Here is a 25,328-nt window from a genome sequence, read left to right as displayed (position 1 = left end):
GATTCTCAGAAATCAGCAAATTCTTGAACATTACAAATTCGTATAAAAGTGGATTTTAAAATTCAAGTGGAACGTGACACACTTCGCGCGAAAAGTTTCCACCTCCTTGAACTCGATATAGACAGTTTTGCGAAGATAACGCAGCAAACGTACTCAGGCATGGTATGATCCGCCTATGCTTTAGTAGGCGAGAATAATGAATGGTTATAAGTCTGAAAAATTTACCACTTATTTGATGAGATAGATTAAATTAAAAGGACATTAATCGATTTATTATTAGCTATTTTTTTGACTTGTACAAATAAAAAGTAGAATTTTTCAATTTCAAAAGTTTTAATTAGCTTTCATTATTTCATATTTGATAAATTAATATATACGTACAATGGTATATGTTTTTATATAAATAATTACGTAGCGCGATTAATTCTCGTAAATTTAATGTTTTTTTAATATAATATATTTTAACTTTAATTTTTTTTTTTTTTAATTTTAAATTTGGGGTTACAAAGAATAACTAGAAAAATATTTCTCTTTTTCTTAAAGAAAGATGAGAAATTCTATAAAATGTATCAATTATTTTTAGACTTGTACACAACTGTTTTTCCTCGAATTAATTTGTAAAACTTAAATGAGAGCAGCAGTAAATAAGGAAATTTCCGTACAAATTGACCATTTTAAGTAAACGACTGAATAAGAGACAACTGAATAAAAGAGAAGAGGGTAGAGTATGAGAAAAAAATGAATAAGATAAGCGGCATTAACGTGACTTGCGCCTTTAAAATCGACAACTCAGCTTAATACGCGCGGGGCTGTAATATATAAACTGTAATCTTGTAAAAAAAAAAAAGAATATTAATAATGATAACGAGTTAGTGCTAACGATTAACGATAACGATAAATGATAATATTACTATTATTAATAATAACAATAATAATATTAAAACGTATTAGCTATGAGACTCTTTGCCTGTACGAAATGTTGAAATCTCCTTTCTACATCATTAATGTACGATTAAGTCGATTTCCGCGAGTCGAATCGTTCTCGATGAATGTAGTTGCGGCGGACAGAAAGATAGATAAAAAAAAGAAATTGAATAAATATGTGAGTTAACTAAACAAAGGTTAATAGACTCATAGGATATTGTAATAGTGCAGATGTACGGGGTGATGCGACGAAAAAGAAAATCCGGCAGTGCGACGTGAGCGATTTTTTGAACGTCTCGTCCATCGATCGATGTTAAAGGCAAGGAATAATCGCAATAAAATCGAAAGCAGATTAGAAAATCTACCAAAAATATATATGAGATATTACTCTTAAAAAATAAAATAATCCAATACGAAAATTACAAACGATGAGCTTCGTTTCGTCGAGCCGATGTGACGTTCCCGTCGTGATGTGGAGATTAACCCGTTATACCCAAGCGTAAATTTTTCTTCAATTTAGAATAAAGAGCAATACACACTACTCTCTGTAATATTTTTTTCTTGCATACGGGTTATAACGAGTTAAATCATATGCGAGTTTCGTAGCACTTCTTCTTCACTCCTACATTAATTACTCGAGCGTTTTAAAGACTTATCTAAGGACTTATTACGATAGAGATAATTACGATTGCTCATCGATTATGCCTGTCGTTTAAGTGTCAAGACAATCCCCTGATGACTCCAAGCGGCTGACGACGAAAACTATACTTCTCGATATATATAATACTACCTCTAATTAACACGAGAGATTAATTCGACGGAGACACACACACACACATATATATATATATATATATATATATATATATATTTTCTGTCGTGTGTAATTTATTGTAAGGTCTATTATACTATAGCATGCCAAAGTCTTCCGCCATTAGTCGCCTAGTATAGCTGACGAGTTTTCTCGGTTGCGAAACTCTCGCGAGATCATCAGCGTAAATCGCGTTTGCGTGAACTGATCCCGTTTGCGCTAATACCGTTCAAGAGGGTATAATTAACGTTCTGGAGAACGCTCGCGAAAGTCGTTGCAACTGCTCATTCAGCTGTTCAGCGTTAGTAGCTCGCTGTGATGTAAGTAGTCGAAGCTCTAGCGACAAATTTTACGCGCTCGTAGATCTGACACTGAAACTAGCCGCACGACGGGAAGCAAGAGGCGACAAAATGAAACGAAACCACCAGAATTTTCCTTGTCCGGATATTTCGAGAAATCGTATAATTTTATCCTACGAGTAAACGCATGTGTTTGCATTCACGCATCTTATATGAATATGTCAAAATTGCAATCGCGTAACTTTCTCAACGCGAAATTCCATTAAGATTTGATCGGATTAAAATTGCATGCGTACATTTAAAACAAAAAAATTAAAATAAAGCTGTATATTGGTTTACGATCACACGATATGTGAATATTTTAAATTTTTAACTTCAACGTGTTTCATGATTTACTTGATCTTACGATAATGATCGCATCAATCATAATGTTTTTCAAATGTGCGAAGCTTTGGGCTGATTTTGACAGTGTGAATTTTTCATAATAAATGATTCAAACGTATGCTTTTGATGAAGAAAGAACGAGAAATAATATTAGGAAAGATTACTTTTATTAATCTGTGTCACAGAGAATAAAGTATTAAAATTGTCAAAGAAAACAGAAATATAATTACGCTTCTTACTTTTTAAAGAAGCCATACATTTTGGATTGGTGGAGACGTTCAAAAAATTGATGATCCCTTGCCTGTTTTATTAGATCGTTCTTTATATATACACGTACACATGTATTATATATTATACATATACGCGACAGAGATTTAATTATATCGACGATACATAGCGTGTAAATCGTTGCTCGCGCTCAGCCCCGTTGTTAAATTAAGCGAAACGAGATATCGTCCGCGTAGGATTTCGCTGCTCGTTACATGAATCGCGTCGTTCTGCTCACCGTCGATCATCGTATGAAATCTTTGCAGGAAATCTTTCTGCGAAAAAAAATTTGACAAGTCAAAGAAAGCAACAATTGTCGTAAAAATCAAAAATTAAATGTTACTACTAATAATTATAATTATAAATAATGTAAATATTTTGCAAAAGTTTTATGAAAATAATATCAATATTAAGCTGTATAACAAGCAAGAGATTTTTGAATTGGATGGAACATACAACGGTCGACTATAAAAAAATCTATTCCAATACTCTTTCGAGTGTAAAAAAAAAGGTTAACGCGTCCAATCTTGAGTTAAATCATTGTTGATGCAGAACGATTGTACAGAGGGATACAGAGGATATTTCCGCTATAATACTACATCATCGTATTTACATTTGATAGCTTGCGGAGCCATCACGACAGAATTGGAAAAGCAAAACGACGCTTTTCGTGCCATCATACGCAGTGACGCAGATTTCATGAGTGTTACGTTATCATTGTCGTATCGTTTTGTCGGCGCGATTCGGGGCAAGGTTTTGTGTGTAAATTCCACTGTGCCATTGTTTGTACAGAGTTACAATGATCAATTGTCCGGATTGATCGGTCGATTAGCGCGAGCGAGCGAAAGCGCGGAAACAAGGAAAGAAAGAGAAGTATTTAAGATAGGCTCGTGCGCGTATCTTTTTTCACGACGATGGCGAGTTAATAAATTAGATTAACTGATTAGGTGAAGCGTAAGTTCAAGTGCCAAATTTGTAGCTAATCCTTAAAGCGTAAACGAGCGCACTGAGGAGCGAACGTGCTACGTGATAGGGCTGAATAAGAATGTAATTAACGAGAAAGATCATAAGGCGGCGCGGAAATCGCGTGTAATTGAATCGATTATGAATTAATCCGTTACGAGAGGATCGGGGAGAGTCTGCGAAATTACCTCGCGATTTGTTATAAATTTGTTAGAGAAATGTCCCTTGTCGATTTATTTCTTGTATTCTGAGAACAAAATTAAATAATTGTAATAATGATATTATATTATTAATTATTCTTTATGTCAGAATTAAATTTTGTTTGAGCTAAAAGAGAGATAAAACGTCGATCTTTATATGTTAAAATAAAGTATATATGACATTCTCTTCGATCAGATCGACAGCAAAACATACAATGTACTAACAAAGATATTAATTTTGTTTAGCTTTAGATTTGTCTTAATTTTCTATATGCTTTATCCCAAACGCAGAACGTTAGTGCCAAGTAATTCTCGAATTTATTGCGCGAGACGAGAGAAAGAGAACAAATTCCTGAGTTCGATTCGAGCGAATATACATATTTTGCATCAGAATTCCGCAGTAAAAGAAAGACGTACAGAAGAAATGTATTTATAAAAAAAAAGAAGAGAAAACAGATAAGAGAAAAACACGTCACAGCCAAATGAATTTAAAAATGAATTTTTGCACAAGTAAAACTCAGTTATTTTCAGGCAATACTCGTTTCCTTCCGTACTGGATCCTCGTTCGGCTAATTTACCACGCGCGATTCCATAAGAAGCTATATTGTCTTATCGAAAAAAGATAAAAAAAGTATTCGCGCTGGATGATTAGCGTAATAGCGAGGAAGAAAAATAATCATCAAAAATTAACGCAAGAGAAATAATGATAATGATAACAAACAAATAAAGAAATAAAAGCGAAACTATTAAAAAAAAAAATCACATGTACCACTAAACATAAACTATATATAATTAAACTATTGATTGCTAAAGTCATATTCGTAATAATGAATAAAAAGAAATGATTAATAATCGATTAACTGAATATTAAAAGCTAGCCTGTAATCAATAGCGACGTAGTTATACTCTGACAGTAATTATAGGGGTGATTCAGAGGTAGTCTATTAGCAGTTAGGGTCGAACTTTATCGAGATCACTTTCTCTCTAAACTAACGATGAAGAAAGAAGGAGTTATACCTAATTATCTCTCAATGCTAACCTATTGAATTTAACAGAACGTAAAAACTGCGCTGATGCGATTTCAGAAGACCGATTATATATAGAACGCGATCTAACTCTCTTCGTTATCTACCTACGCCTATCTTTATTCCCTATGTACTTAAAAAAAAAAAAAAAATCGCGTATTGTCCATCGTTACAATCAATCGTTAAGATCGACAATGGTGTGCGTTATCGATTGCTATCGAGAATACGAAGGAAAGTGTAAAAAAGACGCGAGAATGTACGAAATAAGTTATTATGTTTCCGTAGACCTTGGTGGAACGATGCAATTGAACTGAACTCACCCGATCTCACTGGACTTTTAATTATGCCTCTGAACAACAGCCTGGTCCGATAATAGTAAATCTATACCACGAAGGAGATATAAGAGAGCGTGAATAAAAATTTGTTATATTTCTACGCTGGGCTCCTTTTCGAGGCAACGTTGATCGGGAATCCCTGTTAACTGGTGAGCACTGTAATCGCCGCATTGTAATATTATTAACATTATTACGTTATTATGAAATTGTTGAAATAAATGAAATGAAAATAAATGTCTTCCATTCTCTCCTCTTTTCAATTTCTTTCGGCCATGCACAAATATTTCATTTATCATAAAGGATTCTCATCGGCAACTCGAGAAAGCTATTTTACTTTTTATACTTTATTTATATAGTATGTGAAGAGTTGAGGCTGGGAACAAAATAATATCTTTATAATATATTAGTCAAGGCACATGAAGGTATGAAATTTGATGATTTTATTGATGTGTTATTTCATTATAAAAAGGACTACTTAGCTATCACGTTCAAGTTCTTTTTTACCTACCAACATATATAGTAATGAACGAATATATAGTCACTATTATTTATCATGCATAATAAAGTACAAACTTGGTAGGTTTAACAATAATCCGTTTGATGCGCAGAAGTAAACTATAATATAATATAATATATATTTGCTGATGCGGTAAAATCATCCATTTCGCAGTAGATAAAGAACGCGTATACACCGGCTGGAATGTATACTTTTTTTACTGTCATTGTTTATATTAAATCGCGTTCAATGAATTAGATAAAACTCATCGAGACGTAAAAAGGCTAAAATGAATGCATATGGTATACCTGATCTCTAAAAATTTTAATTATTGTATTTCTTTCGAGGAAGACGCGTCATGAGCTATCAGTAATCAACGTATTTTAACACGGAGTTGAATTATTCTCGTTACATCAATTTATGGACATACAGTAATTTTTCTTTAATGAATTATATCGCAACGTAAATTTGCTTATAAAAACGAAATTTGTAAATAAAATTAATTCCGTAATTATTATTAACTTACCAAAATTGAAACAAAATTTTATATTATAAATTTTTGGGGGAAATTATGTAACTGTATATATTCCCTCTTCCCTCCCCTTTCATACAATTCGCTATAATCGACATAAAGAATTATAATCAAGAATGTTTTTTTTTTTATTCCGTATCAACTATTGCTATCGTTATCAAACATCTTTGGACGAAAAACTCATTTTACTTGAACAAACATAACAATTAATTTATACAGCAACGGACGTAAATACTTTTGAAAAACTATCACAACAGCTACAACATTAAATTTCATCAAATGGAATAAAATATTCATGTACGTACAATAACTGCTTATTATATTTAAAAAATTCTGATGTGAGTCTGATCAATTAACAATTTTTAACAAGAGAATCTCGACATAATCGAATGAATGAGTCATGTATGAGTCTTGCAAGGTATGTAAAATTGCAATTATCTATACGTTGATAGATGCGATAAAAAATTACGATTGCACAAAATTATAAATTAATATGAAGAGATTACATTTTTTTCGGTCGTTTCACTACTTACATATGAATCCTCATTATTCAACAATCGACTACAACTTTTCTCTCAACTAAACGTTCTATCAGAGAACACATGATCGTTTGACAGTTTCTCTGTACAATATACGCAATACAATACGATATAAGTATGATTATAATGTTCTATTAACGCACGACGATTTTACGTTCTTATGGCGAATGTAGAATTTGCATTTTTTTCTAATATATGCGCATTTATAGTTATTATAGCGCAAATACATTGGCTCATTCCGCAACTAAACATATCTGTTTAGATAACTAAACATTATCTATATTTTTGCTTTATTTACTTATTTCGTATATTAAGACGAAACTTTTTATTAAATTCTATTACATAGCATACAAGTTAGTTATGATCATAAAAGCCATCCATTATACTTTTATGTTTGTAAAATAACAACAATAAAATTTCAACAATAAAAATATCTAAACATGAAGAAAAATTTAAACAAAAAAAGACATGTATGTACTATATCTATATATTCTACATAATATATATTCAATAATAATTATTTAGATAACTCAGATAATTCCATAACAATAAATATGTAGTATGAGCCTGAAATCTGAATCATTTTATTTTTAATTTTAGGAAGGCCAATTTCCCAGTCAAAATATTTTCTGAAAGTATTATTTCTGTTTGAAATAAACAAAAATGCAAACAATTTTATTGTTGAATTCATTTATTTTGTCATTCTAATCAACACAATTCTATTTTATTATACCTTGACTTGTATTGGTCTTCTATTGCGCGCTAAACTCATCACGTATAGATACGAGAGAAAACCCCTTCATAATTTATATCGATTTAATGTATACAATATTTTATGCTCGCATGAAATTTGTCACTAGAAACTCGTCGATGCAAATATTTGACGAGCATGTTGAAGTCATCGCGATTCTATCAATACGTATAATCAATACAACACGACGACGAGTATGAAACGTGAGCTCAGCTAAATTACAATACAATGTAGCAACGACGATTTGCACGATTATTATCAAAATTATTTCAAATCTATATCTAAGCCATTGTCGCAAAATTGATTCCGCATATCTATTGTATCTGCACGTGAATGCGCATTGTTTCGACCTTATTTTACAAGATTTTTAACTTTGATATTTGAGACTTTGATCGATACTGGTCAAAACTGATCGCTAAAATTGCGATCAAGAAATCAAATAAAGGATCGTTTTTTCACCACACACTTAATACTAAATTTGTTAACGTTTCATATTACGCGCATACATTAAACGTGTATACTTTCGGCAACTCAGATTCAAAAACAGAAAAAAAGGAATTTAATGATAGATTTAGTAATAAATTATGATAAAACTACAGCCTTAAGAAAATACGCGAGAATTTCACATAATTTTTAATGTTAAACGTGAATTCCTTGTAAGTTTGAATTATTTTATAATACAAATAATATTTTTTATCATATATTTGCTAACTTATCAGACTATTGGATTATCTGTATTCTAATTAAGAGATATCGATATAGTTGACTAAACATGTGTTTGTGCGTACCATCGTTATATTAATATTATAATAATCTTGCCAAAGTTTCATTAATTAATTTCGCATTTTTCTAATTACGGATATTATATAATACGGATACTACATAAGCGGATTTCATCGTTTAACATTAAGTGTGTTACGTGGTACTTACTTTTGGAGGAGCAAACATATTTCCAATGAGATATTTATACGATTTTATAATCAATATATAAACTGACAAAACTACATATATGTGTTACGTACTAGAAAGAATTTATCCAATATACGTAATTATTAAAATAATTTACGCCATGTATACCTTTTTTTTCTTGAAATTAAGTCTCAAAATTATTTTAAGCAATAGAATTGCTAATTTAAAAACCATAATATTAAATAGAAATGTTTCTTTAGTTTACACGATATTATCTCGTAAAAATTAAAAAATTAGCAAATAATTTGTTATAACATACTTAAGAATTTTGAAAATACCTATTTTCTCCGATAAAATGAAAGACGAGAACCATTCGATGGTTGCTTTGCAAATCTTTCGTCTAAGCACGACGCGATAGAGCTATCGGAAGTTAATGGCATTGGAGAAGACAAGAATCGTAGAGGCAGCCTGGATTAATGCTAATGGAATTATTATCTACGTAATATATGCCATTTCGATTGCCCGCGCAAACTTTACAACTGAGAACATTTGCGAGTAAAAAAATTTATCAATTTTAAACCAAAAAAATATACACACACACACAATGGCAGCGGATTGAGTTGAAACTTTCATTAAATAAATTTGTACTTTGATAGAAGATTTGATAGAAATGTCTGTATAAAAAATAATTACACGTGTGTTGAATGACTGCTTGAGTTGTAAGCGTTATACGTTATACAACTGTCATAGCAAGATTATTCATACGACATTGTACGAAATCGATTTCGAAAAGGACGAAATGAGAACGGTAGGTAACGATGGCACATTATTTGTAATTGCGATTCGTTAAGACAAATCAGATTTTATTTTCCGCGATAAATTTCTATGATACGATCCTGGTCTACGTACTCGAAAATGTGAGGCGCGTCCATTAGGATCCCGACGGTACCCGCTGTCGTCACTATAAAGAAGATATAAAGTTGCAGTCGATCGATCACCATTGCAACGTATTTCCAATCCTCCCTTGTCTATAAAAGAAAGATGTCGCAGAAAAGAAATATTTAATGAAAGAAAGTTTTAGTTACGTAAATCTAAAAATTTTTTTCATTTTACACACATAGCGTGAGCATAAAATGTATAGCCAAGTTTCTTACAATGTTCATTTAGAGAAATAAAAAAATGCGAGATTCTCACCTGTATATACAAATCCTCGTTCCTGAGATGCTCCGCTATAAACTCCACGGCCTCGGTGGCCTTGCTGGCTTCCGGGCTGAGCAACACAGAATCCGAGCTTTCGGATCCTCTTCTGTCCCCCATGCCCTCCCCACCTCCAGCACCGCTGGAGCTGCTCGTGGTATGATGTACCTTACGATTAATCTTACAATTCGGATGATGCAAATCGGACAGCTCCATCACCTCCATCTTCGATTTAGCCAAAGAAGCTGGAAGGTGTTTCGGCACCTCGGTCGGGCTCCCGGAATATGTGGAAGCTGGCAGTGTTACATTCGGTATCTCCATCATCCATCTGACAAAATATTGTAATATCCGTTTACTCGAATAAATTAATTATGTTTGTATCTCACATATATCTCTACAACATCTTTTTGTCCAATTAAATTTATTTTATCTTATTAATAATCATTAATTTCATGCTTTTAATTGATAAAATTTTTAATTATAATTATTTTTTGTTAATAATATATTTGTTAAAAATAATTTCTCACCTCAATCGTGTTTTCTTTGGCCGTCTCATGAATAGAATCGTTGGCAGATATTTAAGGAAGATCTTGCGTATAAGCTGAGGCATCCTGTGGGTCCTCGGTCCGCGAAAGTTCCAGTTGATGATGATAACAGTTACAAGAATACTGACAGTATTCATGATAAAGGTAAAGAGTAGATATTTGGCTATCAGAGGCAGCACAAGAGAAGTAGGTGGCAGAATTTTGCTGACTAACAGAAGAAATACAACCAGAGATAAAAGAATACTGATACCCAAAGTGACCTTCTCGCCAGCTTCCGCAGGAAGATAGAAGACGAGTACGCAGAGGAAAGAGATCAGAACTGTTGGCAGTATCAAGTTTACTGTGTAAAAGAGAGTCTTCCTGCAAAAACAATATAAACATTTTAAGATTTCAGAAATGTGTGCCAAAATATATATCTTTTTAATTAAAATTTTGAATCATAATTATAATAATGCAAACATATCAAAATATCCGTTGTGGCATAGAAGCTGGAGTAATATCGAAGACAAAATTGGTAAAAATCGAAAGTATGTACCTGCGGATAATTATGTAGAAAGTGATGTCCGTCTCCGTGGGAAAATCACCTGTGTAAGTGTTAAGATACGCCGGGACGCTGATGATGTCCCACGTGCCGCTTTTCCAATAATCGGACAGATCGACGAAGTTCTTATCGTTATAGAGCGCGAGAGAGACTTGGTCGCCATTGAAAGTCCACGAACCGAATTTCATAATGCACGTCTGTTGATCGAAGGGGAAATACGTGACATCGATCGTGCACGAGCTTTGATAAATCGCTGGCGGCACCCAGAGCACCTCGCCGTTCGGATATATTAATACGTTACTCTTGTAACGAACCTCATAGTTGCCATCAGCACTGCAAACAAAGTAAATATAATTTTAATATAGATATAATTAATTAAAAAACAAATTTTATTTTATAATAGAAAGCAAATTATATTTCATTGTCAAAATATTTTTTTTTCGACTCCGACAAACAGAAAATATTTTTAATTGTTTTTGTTTACGGCTACTTTATATATTAGTTTAAAATAATTGCAATTTCGAATTAATCAATTTTAAACACATATACATCATACAATATATTAATATATCTCGATTTTAATAAAAATTAATAAATAATTAATATATATATATTTTTTAATAAAGCATGCAAATAAGTTTCTCGCATACTTATTGAATAATACTATATCCGGTTTCCACACTTTGTCAGGTGGTAATCTCAGGACACCGATTCCGCCGTAATCTGCTTCATCCCATTGCAATTGATAATCCATCCATACAAATCTTAACCATACGTTCGATTTCATAATCTGATTCTTTTCATTCTAAAAAATTTTAGAAATATATGTAAAAATTTTTGAAAGATTTTTTAAAAACAATAATGTTGTACTATTATTTATACAATATAATGAAATTTTTTTTTTTTTTTTTTTTTGTAGATAATGCAACTAATATTATTTTTCAATTGCGCGAAAAAGAAACGAAACAAGATAATCTCACCACATTGATCAGCTGTACGAAGGCGAGGCCGAACCTCACGTGTACCTTCTCCGTCATATTTTGCACTGGTCGGATGAGTTTATTGTACCCTCTGAATAAATCTCGCACCAGTCTCTCCTCATCTTCGGAGCACAGACCTGCAAGTAAGGCGATTACCGTAATTAACGAATATGATCAAAGTCCTGAATCGAAACGATGAACGAAGCTCTGAATCGCATGAAAAGGATCGTATAAAATTAAAAACTCGCACGCCGCCTTTATTTCGCTATCGCACACTTTACTTCTTTCGTTCTCTCGTCATGTCGCGAAGTTTACACATCCAAGCATTCCTGCACTTTTCCTAAAGCGCGCGAGCTTTTTCTCAAGTTTCAGTTCGTCGCCACGGAAACCGCACACTTACCGATGCACAAAATCGCCGAGATCAGGAATAACCGCGCGAGACGCAAGCAGAAATACATTTTGGGCGGGTTCGTTGTGGGGTTGATTGTAGTCCCACCCGAACGCGCCGCGAGCACAGTCCACCGCCACCACCGCCGTCGACACGGATCGATATAGAAGCGCAGACGCTGGCCAATAATTGCATTTCCTTCCTTACAACCCGACACACCGAACGTACCCTCGACAAGCGATTGCGACTCTCGTCATTGCACACCCCCTTACAATCGCTGGAGATTCATTGTCGAAGATACCGTTGAAACTGCCGTAATTTTATTCGACGAAAAGGAATGTTACCGGGGGAACGCAAAGAAACGCCACCGATTATAGCAAAATTTTCAACACGCTGGAATAAATTGTGCTATCTGAGGGGTTGGTAACTAAGGGTGGTTGGTCGTTCTCGATGTAGATATGCTGCTTTACCGAGGGATTCTGGACAAGTCGTGGAAGATGGAGTTACATAGAGAGAAATAAGCGAATCCTGTATAGATCTTTTTGAGTCGCTACTAAATAGAGTTCACAAAAAATAAAAATTTAAATCAAATAAAAATTTTTAGAAAAGAAAAAAAAATATTCTTTGGATTTATTATATACAGTTATATATACAATTGAATATATATACAATGGCAATATATATATATATACAAATTAAGAATTTATTTGAAAAGTAGTCATTAAACTTGTTTTATATATGTAATAATTATTGTTATACGATAATTACATTTTCTAATATTTATTTTAATATTTTTCTTGCCGTCTGCGATTTAGATCAAGAATAAATATAATTAAAGCATTATTAATGCATAATTTGCGTATTTCCAAGTTATGGTAAAAAATTGATTTGCATATTAAATAATCATTATACGCAGACGTCTCTTATGATTCAATGAAGTAGTTGTTGAAATTTCTTACATTCTATACTGCACATAAACCTTCGACCCGTATAGTTCAAAACTCGCTGTATGTAGGGAAAGCTATGTCAAAGTTGTATATAATTATAGATTATTTCGAAACGCTTCCAACTTTCCGGTGACATATAGGCCGCGTTGCAGCGAAATGGCAATATATTACGCACAAATTCTAAATTGTTTGGAAAACACACACACATTCGAAACTTTCCTTACATATTATTCCTCATTACTATGTCAACGCAGGTGCAACGCGATAACTGCAATATAACAGACGCGTGTGTATAATTACGTATTATCGCGACATATAATATTGTCAGTATTTTCTACGAAGATATTTAAATGCCTTACGCCGCAGCCTTTTCGCAGAGTTTTCCAAATTGAATTTTAAATTTATCATCATTTACATTTCTATTAGCTCGTTATCCATGCATTACATTTTCATAAAACATGATAATCGGATGGCACCTGATGGCGTTTAAAAAGTGTAATAATTTTATATTCGCAGTAAAAAAAATGTTAAACGATATCTAAAATAATTTATCAATATTTTATCAAGCTTATCAAAAATTTCGCACGATTTTTTATATTTATTTTTATAGAAACTGTGTTTTTTATAATTTTATTTTAAATATATATATATACGTATATTTATTTATTAATTTATTCTTTGTCTATTTTTGTCATATATTTTATTTTTAAAATATTATATAAAAAAATTTGTAACTTACAATTAATTATAATGCATTGCAATTTCTTATTTGAAAATTTATCAACTGCTAGTATCGAGTAAGTTTTTTGCAAGTCATTTCAGCGTTGTTCGTCAGCATTGCGCTAGTTAACTTTGAACGGAATGTAATATCATTCTGTGTGGTAATGTTGCTATTAACACAACATTGTTAAGATGCGACAATGCTGTACATAGTTGAGTAGTGTTTCGAAGGTAATACTACTGGTGCAGTATGTTAGCATTGGCTGATATTGACTCGCAACAGTTCAATTGTAGACGCAGTAATAAGATTATACACATTTCTCTCAAGATTCTGCTGTGTACAACATGTTGAATTATAATATTACAAAACTTTTATATACAATTTCAATATGATATACATTGACGTGTTATCGCTATAAAATATTTTTAGTACTTCACTATATTAATATTTTAGCTTAGATTCGTCGTAATTTATTCCAAAATGCAATTTCAAATTGCAATAATTGAAATTGACATTGCAATTTCAATTATTAGATAGAAATGGATTATTATTGGACCGGCATTACCACTAAGCCAGTCTCCAATTCATTTAACAATATTGGCAATTACTCGGTAAGTTTTTATAGCACAGAAATACCATAAAAAAATTTCGGCAACTGTAGACGAATCTAAATCACAGCGTCATATCAGAAGCAACGGCTTGGTTGTTGATCAGAAATAATAAACTCCGGAAACTCCGGATGTGTGGACGAGATCGGGTAATAATCGGCCCGCTTTGTAAAATAACAACGAGCTAGATTCGCTGTGTGTATCGCGCCCTGCACATAGGAAACAAAGCCGTTGTGCCGCTTGTATGCACGGACTGGTCCAGTTCTGCGAAGCTGCATACGCGCATCGACCGCCCATGTATGCATTGGTACGCATTATTGTTTGATTAAGCGCCATCCGCATGTGATGCAACCGCATCGAAGCAAGATGGTTCATGTATGATGAATCGCAAAACTTGGTCCGTACTGCAACGAAACCGCAATCCTCGTTCGCTCCTCAGCGACAATTTTTTCGCGACAAATATTTGCGGTCGCGGATACAATCCGCTTTCTGCGGTCGTGCATGCGTTCGTCGCCTCCGGAGAGAACTCTTCAAAGATTATAGCGTGTTTCGAACGCGTCCACGAAAAAACAAATTTCTCGGTTGTAAACTCAATTGAATTATTTGTGTTTCATTTTATTCAACTGATGGTGAATATATAAATTGCTAGACTTTAGTTTAAAAAATTGCTCTTTATCCAAAACGAAAAGCATTAGAGAAAAAATATTTTATACGAAATATATGAATGTACATAACGTAAATTATATATTTTAATAAGAATTATTAATTATATATATAATACATATATATATATATATTTTTTTTTTAATAATCGCTATATATAACTTTAACAAGAATAATACGACATTAATTTGAAGAAACTATAAGCGTTTGTCATTTTTAATTGCACGTTTAGAAAATAAAATAGAAAATAATTGTTATCGGTTAACCTCGAGAAAATTTCATCTACTTTAATTCTTTAATTAATTAAACTGCTGGAAATACAAGCTAGATACCCAAGCATTTACCTATATTTGGAAAAAACTTAATCTTCTTTAAAAGATCATTACCGGACATTACTAGAGAGCCACTTTTTGGTATTAGCAATTTGGTTTTTTAATGAGCACACATAATTACGCGCGGACGAATATTCTTTTCGGTCGTGCATTTAAAGCGACCACAGTCGCCGGCTGAAAGCCATTCGCTCGTCCACAGAAATAAAGTAAAAATTGTCGCCACTGTATGTTTTTGTGTAATCTACTCGCATAAAGACGCGCGTTTTTCAGCGCGTGCGATTTTACAAAATCTCTTGCGTGTCGCTCATTGCGCAACCATGAAAATTTAGTGGCAATAAAACGTGTCGGGTTTTATTACTCATAATACAGAAAAATGCATAACCTACGGGCACGTCGAGATAGCCGTAAAAAACACGTTACTTTTATATTAAGGCGCCGCAGATAAAGTAAGGCGTTTGTATGCGATGGAATCGATAAAGTTACGATGAAATCGATCATTTGGACGGGTATGTAAATCGATAAAGTCAAATTTTATTATGGGAAAAATGGAACGTTATTTTAATAATACTGTATTATTTATGTAAACTTGTAAATATTTTGATTAAATATTATCAAGCAAATTGATATATACATGTAAGGCTCTTTCATTAAAAAATTAATTTTAATTTAAGTGATCGTATATAAATATATTATAACTATCAATAATATGTCTTTTTCAAAGAAGGATATATCACACAAGTTTATAATTAAAACGTTCGAAAATTAGATAAAAGAGAAATTAATATAAATACTTTTCTATTATTTAAAAAATATATTTTAAAGTTATAAATATTTCGTAATTTTTAATTTAAATCTTAAAAATTGGAAAAGTGAAACAAAATCGATTTTAATTGATAATATGAAAAATTGATAAAACCAATAGTATATTCATATTATATATATAAATATATCTTGATATATGTAGGTCAACTTTTACATCCTGGAAATCAATTTCCATATTCAGGAAAGTGTGTATGACAATGAAAACTATAGAATTTTGTGAAAAATCGTATTCGTTTTGGAGAGACAATAAAGACTTCAATGAAACTAATTAACGCTTCTTTTATCAAGTTTGCATTTGTCCACTACCATTGTGCTACTCTTAAGTACTTAAATATACTCTTCTATAAAACTAATTACATTTGACAATTTGTTCGTGCGTAATTTATTTTTTTATCATGATTTGCGAAGAAAGTCGCATTGTTACACAGTGCAATCAACGTCACGTAAAACCTTCGCTTTGTTTGATAAAATACATTCAGATGAGGCTGACGAAATCAAAATTACTTCGCGATGCGGATCTTTGTTTAATCACTTTTCTAAAATATAGGACTCGTATATATTCTAAGTTCTTTCTTTTATTTACATGAAGAGAGAAATTTAAAGAAATCTCAAAAGTTTATTGATATTCAAAATGTGAAGAATTTTGCAATTGAAAAAATAAGACGACGACCGTAAATCACTTTCGAAATTCTGAAATTCCGAAACAATATTAAATAATGACTATATCTTTCTTTTTAAGTATTTAGTATTTAATATAGATACGTCAATAATTTTCCAGTACGAACATCTATTTTTCTGAACATACTGCATTTTTAGAATTATTGCATACTTGAAAATTTACAAAAATTAGAATTTCTAGTAGTTTTGTGCGCCGTTTTTCTTTTCTAACTGTGGAGTTTAGCGGGTATTTTACATACATCCACGCTTAAAGATGGAGTTGTAAATTTCGCTAAAATATTATTCTGTAACGCAGAAGAAGCTTTAATAGCAGCGTTAAATTTACGAAATCCGAGAGAATTATAAGGATCAAACGAGCAACGAGCGGATTAGCGTCAATCTTCACGTAAATCGCAGACAAATGACCACTTCAACATATGTCCGAACGACCTCTTTGTCTTCCTGGATATCGTTCGTCTATCGATCCCGTGCCGGTCAATGTCTGGACGTCTTCAATTAACCGTCAAGCTACCGATCCAGTGTTCCCGTAGCAAACGCCTTAATCCTTTCGCATCCAGCTAGACACGTACATTGGCTTGTCGGTTGATCAAATCGATTGTATTAATCGGCTCTAACAAACTCAGATGCGGATTAAACATTTCAACAAAGCAACACAAGTCTCTGTCGCTGTCAGGCGCATCGGTGATCTGTTAAACCATACTTATTGTCGAACAATCTAATTTCTTTCTAAACAAAAATATCTCTTTTATCACTTACCTCTCAAGAATCAAATGAGATTTAAATTTTTTAATTTCGCTAATTTGTAGAGAAACAAAAATTACAATAAAAAGATTAAACCTTACTTGCCAAATATTTAAAATATATATAATATATTATATAACGAAATAATATTTCTTTATTGAGCAAAGAAATTAAATTATCTGACAATATTGTTTGATCGGTCATTTATTTATGCGTCTGTCCTCTATTTATAATTAATAATTAAAGAAAAATAAATTAAAATGTCGAAAATTTCAAGCGCTTTAACGTCAAACACATACCGAATAGCTTGTAATCATGTAATCTATAAAGCTAAAACCTGCACTCTATTATAATTCAATAGTGTATACGAATGTGAAATAACCACTACCGAAACAGCTGACAAAGCATTTCATTGATCTCGATGGTAATGTCGATCCGATAATTCGAATTGGTGGCGTGTCATTCGCAATCATTAATCAATTGCAACGAACGATCGCAAGCTTTGCGATTTAGCGATGGTAACTTGCTACTTGATAAATCGTCTGTTGGATAAATAATACTGCAAAAGAACAAACTAATTTAATTTCAGTATTCGACGCACTTCTCGTCATTCCTTCATATTTGCTCGCGCTAAGATCGAACTACAAACACGCAATATGCCACATCGACGAATATGGCACGGCTCGGTATTTACATATAGTAGTAGTAATAGTCAACGAGATCGTCGGGAATATACAAAAATCTCGCGCGGTTTGCCACAAAGTTTCAACTCCGCATGTGAAGAATTGCGCCAAATTCCCGTGACATGACGTTACCAAATCGAGATTGACAATACACTAGTTGCGGACACACGTTGCTCCTCTTTCAGATCGATCCTATATTACGCGAGCTGTTTAGTTAGAGTGAATACACTGCATCTGTCTACATGTGTTTGTAAGTCTATCTATATTCGCCTTAAAATGAGAATAACATATTCATCTTTTTATCAAGTCACTTGCAACGATATTTATTGATTACTCTTGTTCTATATTTTTTTCTGCGAGAAATATAATATATTTGAGAAATATATTTATATACAATATTTGTAGCATATATCTAAAGCTCAAACACTCAAACAATTTTTATATAAATGACATTTTCTAACTATAAAAATAAAGAAATTATATCAAAGGAAATATCTTTCCAGCGTTAAGGTAAAAACGTTTGTTTACGGAAAAAAATCTGTGGCATGAATAGATATGGGGACGCAGAAACGATTATGGGGTTACTCTAATAACCCCTATTAAGGATTTTGAACTTGCCCACATAGGAAACGAATGCTTATTTATGTATTACTCATTTAGCACAAACTTAAACAGACGCACTTTGAACACATCGTGTGAAATATCCTAACTCGAATCTTGCATCTTCTTGCAGCAATTAATAAATCGAGTGTCTTTATTGCATTGCTCAATCAGAAACGAAAAAGCTTTTATGCGCGCAATTTAAGCAGTTGTAAGTCGTCAGCCAACGAGAATTCCATTTCGCGTTTTCTTTGCTGTTACTTTACACCAATAATTAATTATACAATTACATTACGTAACTCGACATTGATAAATAATTGATAAATAAATTAATTGTATTAATCACGGCGACGAGGCGAGAAATATCGGGAATACACCGATATCGAGTCGAATTCTAGATTATACAAAAATGGGCAATTGATAGATCGTAAAAATTTCTCACGGCCTTTTCACAAAACAGTTGTTACAAATCGATCGCCTTTAAAAGACTCATCCCCGTTTGTGTTTGCCTGCTGCAGTCGGCAGTAAGTCGAGTTTTCCACTTTGTTGTCGATAATTCGCCGTTTCGTTTAGCGCAGTTAATACCGGCGCATCCGTTAATGCCTCTTCCGCGACGACTTACGAATCTGCGCAGCTGCGCTAATTGTTGCGGTAATAATCAGCTTAACTAGTCGAGTGGGCAGGTGGACGGCCATACACGCGCTTCCTAAATGCATTAACCTAACACACAGGAAGGCCCGCCAACCGAGCGATTTCCTATCGATTTTCGGAATATCTCGCCGTCGTACTATTGTGATACGAAACCGCATCTCTCCGTCAAAATAATAAAATTTTATCTAATAATCAAAGAAATGACTATACTTTTGATGTAAAAGTATATAGATAGAATAATCTTTAATCTTTCACCGTATAAAAAGTTTCTTCATAATTTTTTAATAATATATTTTTTTCCGATTAATTTAAATCAATTTTTCTTCCTAATAAAAATATCTACAGTTTACGCAAATAACTATTGATTGAAAATAAAGAGTTTTCCATAATATAAAAATAAAGAAAGAAAATGACTAATGATATATATCATATTTTTAGTGGCAATTTATGAGGATAATAAGATTAAAAAAAAAAAAAATTATATAAATAAATCACATTTTATATATTACGTTACACAAACGAAGATAAGACTAAATATGCATTTGTAAATAATCAGAAATGCTATGTACTATTGAAATATTAATATTACAATAAGCGATCAAATATTTGATGTATATATTAATATCAATATCTTGTTTATATTAACACACGATACGCCGTTAATGGTTTGCGCGGTTAGTTTATGAGTTAAGGGAGATGATTTGTTGTCGATTAAATAATCTTGCTTTAGTTATTTCATATTATTTATGGTTATAATTTTAGTCAATTCATTGCTTGGTCCACATATAATGATTATATCTCTCCATGTATGTTAAAAATAATTATTTTATACATAATGTAATGAGTATAAAATAATTATTAAATACTGAAAATTACTTATATATATATTTATATAATATTATTTATAAAATATTACTTATAATATTATAAATACTTATAATAACTTTATTTACTAAAAAAAAAAGAATAAATAAATACATTTGCTCAGAAATTTCTATATAAATAATTCCGTTATATATATAAATGTATGATCATTTGGTCAGTTTTGTCCCGACTTAGGACTTTATAGTGCATTATCATTTCAAATTGTTCAAGTGACATTGCCAGCTGCTGTATCAATGGAATGGGTAGCAACATAAGCGACACAGAAAAGTTAAACGAGAGTAAAGATAGGACATGAGAAATTAAATTCGTTCGCTCGCTTATTCTGTTTCAATTATTGAGATAGATTTTTTGGCAAAGCATTGTTCCTATAATTAATTGTATATATATGTAGATATATATACAAATTTTCATAACTTTTACAACATATAACTTTTGTGATATGTTTATGCAATTATATTTTTTAGCGACGAGCGAATATCAATTGTCAAAATCCAATTATTGTTATAACGATTTATCGATTTAACTATTTATTCGTAATAGACGTATTAATTTCGTATGTTTCAGGGCGCTGCACGTAATTATCGATTTCTGGATTAGCTGCTCAGCGAGATATAATCGTCGAAGGGCGTTCAAATGACAGCGGCAGTATCGGTGAATATGACAGAGACGTGTCACGACAACGACGATCTACGGAAGGGCGAAAGAGGGTGCACGTGTAAGAACTGTAATTGATGGCGTCCTGTTTTGACAGGAACTACGTTACACAGAGGATTTAGGTACGATCTTGTTCTGCTCTGAAATCCTTCCCAATCTTCCTTCCCGACTGTCTGAGTAGTTGATGAACAATACCTGCGAACATCTATATGCGTCGTCTTTAATATATTCATTGTTAATTGTGTTTGATATAATAATTTAATTCTAACTTAATGTACTATTTATTTAGATTTGTGTTAATTAATGTAATACTTATATATCAAATGAATACATTATTACATAATAATTTATTTTTATTATACTTTAAAATAAATAGAGATTTAGTATATAAAAATATTCAATTAATAAGAGAAAAATCAATATTTAATCATTTAAATACAATTGGTACTTATTATTATTTATGGCATACAGTTATTTCTGTAACTTATATATTTTACATACATAATATATATATATATATATATATGTTATAATATTGTATGTAAAATATTTTGGCTGCAAATTATCACAATAACATGATCTTGTTGACGTATGTATAATAACAAATGTATTTGATCTTGATGGCGTACAGCCGCCTCTATTATTTACATCTTACAATCTTGTTATCATTCATATATCGACTTTCGAGCAGTAAAGTAGTGGTTCGAAATTCTTCATATATTGTCGAATTCTTTTCTTAATTATCGCAACAAATGTGGAAACATAATTCGCTATGATTATTATAATTAACGATTAATTATCTTTTAAAAATAAGACGATTAATTAACTTTTAAGATAAAATTATATCACGATGATAAATTTTCATTGAAGCGCCTATACCGTGTTGCTCTTTTTATGATATAATAAAATGTATATCTTGTGTGATTATAATCCGCAATTGGGAGTGCCGTGCAAAGTGTTTCGTAATTGTTGCGTATATGACTAATCATAATTAATCGTTGAAAAAGGAAAGTCTATTGGAGCCTACACGCGGTACTTAGAGCGTAATAATTGTATATTGTTTTAATAAACGATATACATATATAATACATACCTATATAATAATACATGTATAATATAATATAAATTAATAAATCAAATGTTTAGGCTCACTTCGGCTCCTTATCAATGAAAGTAATCAAAATTTAGTATATAAAAAAAGATTGTAAGGCGGAGTAATAAATAAAAAAACGCAACGACAAATTCATAATAGTGTTGTGGTATGCTTACAACATTTTCGAATGTTTGCGGATTATATTATTCGTCTAAAAGTAAAATCAAGCGTTTATGGGATAAGTCCGATTTATACGGGAATTTTTTTGATCAGATTGTAATCTAAATATTTTTAAAACACATTCTGTTTTAACATTCTGTTTCGTAAGACGAGCTTTACCAACTCAACCAAATTAATAGGCAAATAAGAATATATCTGACTTGTTTAGTCAAGTTTCTTGCGAATTAAGTTTTCGTCTCATTTCCCAATAAATTCTCGGTTATCATTTTTCACTCGTCTATCAGAAATGACTGACAAAGATTAATGAAATCGTCAAACGCCGAGGGAGATAAGACTGGTGAGGACGGATCTCCACTCTGCAACTTCTGTTTCATCTTACAATCAATCTTTTTTTTTTAGTTGCTAATAAATCGGTCGCGCTTACCATCGATCAGTACCTGTCCACACGAGAAACACGAGTATCTCATTTTTTAAATATGTTTATAACAATACAAATAAATTATCGAACACGTGTTTCATTAGCGCTCAGGTCGTATAAACCGTCACATTTATGTAAAAATCTCGTACCTTCGAGAAGACACAATTTTTTTCAAGCTTGTATATCAATAAAGTATTACACGTGCACATAATCGACAGAATAGTGAAAACTTCATGTGTACCTCTCGCAATAAAGATATTACAAAAATAAGAGAGAACGAGGTTCATTTAAAAACTAGAGCACATAGTTTGAATAAGTAATAGTAAAAGTTTCAGTTTATTTGCGTTTCTCATACATCCTAGAATGTCGTTTTCATTAAATCTGTCTACAATATCTATATTGCTTAAATTTATTTTATTGTTCAAGTAATATTATGATTTCAACGATGAGGGATTACATCAACAATAGTCTTTTTTTTTAATAACAATAAATCAAATATATAAGAGTAATCTAAAAAATTGTAGTTTAAGAAAGCTAAGGGATAGAGAGAGAGAGAGAGAGAGAGAGAGAGAGAGAGAGTTTATTATGGCAACAAATTATCAACGATGAAAAGCCCTCGCAACATTTTGACTCTAATGGAATTCCTGGAAACTTGAATATCGAATAAAAGAAAAGATCGAATTGTAATTACGAAATACGGATCGGCACAGCTGCGTTTACAATAACGCAGGGAAATATCGAATTAATCGAGACATTTGTCGGATGTAATTGGAGCGCGTTTAGCTGCGAGTGCAGACTCTTCGTGGATTTCCTTTGCAATGCATCATTTTACGCGCTTTTCATTATGCAACATTTTCGCACCAGGCTTTGAGGAAAGGATAGGAGAAAAAGATCTCAAATGAGATATCCAATTGATTACGCCGGGACTAACGCATGGATTTTCTATTGCTATTGATAAAATAAATGCATTGTTCGTACGAATTTCTTCATTCGTGACATTGATCGATTTATTGAAGATAATTGTTAAATATATGCGTAATTGGTGGCACGTGTTTAAATTTGCATAAAAAGTATTACGTATCTTGCGTATTATTTTATTCATGAAGAACGTCGCTCAAGAATAATAATTGAATCGTCTGTGGAATATAAAAAAATACGGCATGTACAAGATTTCGCACTTTAGGTATCGATTATTCATGTTGAATGGTCACAAATATTGAAGGTTTAGGCGGTGATTTTGGCGAAATGTAAATTGCACGTCCATTATCATTTCCTACGTAAATTTCTATTGATTGCCAAATGACGGTTTGATAATTATTTGATAATTTAATTTTAATGATATCATAAAAAATGTAAATGCCACTACGCATTGTGTATATATATATATATATATATATATATATATATATATATATATATATATATATCGCATTTAAATTCACTTATTGTATTTAAACATCTGCGTTATTCTGTATAAAAAAATTAATATTATAACTTATTTATACAATATTGTTCTAACAACAATTGACTGTTTTATATCACAGATAATATATGCATAAATATTTTTTCAATTTTGAACATTTTTATAATCTTCATAATTATTATCAAATTTCATTTCAGAAGCGTAAAAAATATAATGATGAAGAAAAAATTGTCTTTTATACGTCCCTGTGCGGTAACAAGACGATAAAGAGCTGAAATATGTCGGAAGATCGGCATCGTTTGATTTGCGGAACGCGTAGGATGCCCTCTTAGAAAAGGGCCGATAACGAGGATCCGTATAATATCCGATCTATCGAATATCCGTGTATTCGCCGATAACGGCGATGGTAGAGTGGTTCTCTTCTATGTGACAGCGTTTTTGTCAGTATCGTTGTGAAACGAATTTAAGGGCTGAGGTACTCGATCGAAGATGACCCTCAAAAAAACGGTATAGCTAGGCGCGGAAAAATGATAAAGAGAAAAGCTAAGCTCGATTTTCAGTCGAACAGAAATAAGCATCGAAAAGGAAAATCTTGTGGAGGATAAGATTCAAATCGTACAAAAAAAAATCGTAGAAAAATTGGTCTACTCAAGCATTTGATAGATTTGTTTTCGAACGTTCCCTCACCACACATATACAACTGATTTTGAGGAATGATGGTTTCCTTATTGGCGGAAATATAAAGTGGAACAAATACACAGTAAAATGCAATTCTAATCGCAAACCTCGTAATATATATAATTTATTGTACTAGAACAACACAGGCGCGCGCTTTTTTTTTACGGACATTGTCCAATTTTTTTAACTTTTCTCTCCATATACATATGAATCTAAACTTTTTATAATTTAATCTAAATTTTTTATATATTTAATTCTTTTATAAATCTAAACTATTTAATAATCCTTTTATAAAATTTAATCTTATTAATTTTAAAAAATTACCTTTTTTTAAATTTCAGAATAATTATTTATGTTTAATAATTTCTTTTGTTTTTATTAATAAAATTAATAATAAAATTAATTCATACATGTATATATACATATATTAATTTCATTAATTTTTTATTTTTTATCTGAATAAGC

General features: G+C 31.8%; 1 protein-coding gene across 1 annotated transcript; it reads right to left on the bottom strand.

The window, feature by feature from the left end:
* Positions 1 to 7,272: 7,272 nt before the first annotated feature.
* Nachrbeta1 (nicotinic acetylcholine receptor beta1) lies at positions 7,273 to 12,444 on the bottom strand. The gene is made up of 7 exons (XM_070305635.1): positions 12,099 to 12,444; positions 11,699 to 11,835; positions 11,369 to 11,523; positions 10,713 to 11,051; positions 10,160 to 10,537; positions 9,630 to 9,960; positions 7,273 to 9,463 (listed from the first exon to the last, which is right to left on the bottom strand). The coding sequence occupies exons 1-7, from the start codon at positions 12,154 to 12,156 to the stop codon at positions 9,299 to 9,301; spliced, it is 1,563 nt and encodes a 520-aa protein (XP_070161736.1). The 5' UTR covers positions 12,157 to 12,444; the 3' UTR covers positions 7,273 to 9,298.
* Between the last annotated feature and the right edge of the window lie 12,884 nt (positions 12,445 to 25,328).

This window comes from Polyergus mexicanus, unplaced genomic scaffold (genome assembly GCF_030449975.1).
Source record: "Polyergus mexicanus isolate NDT 795.1 unplaced genomic scaffold, iyPolMexi1.0 SCAF_13, whole genome shotgun sequence".
In the NCBI taxonomy this organism is placed as follows: Eukaryota; Metazoa; Arthropoda; class Insecta; order Hymenoptera; family Formicidae; genus Polyergus; species Polyergus mexicanus.
The sequence above is the reverse complement of the archived record's forward strand: the minus strand, read 5'-3'. Positions and strand labels throughout refer to the sequence as shown.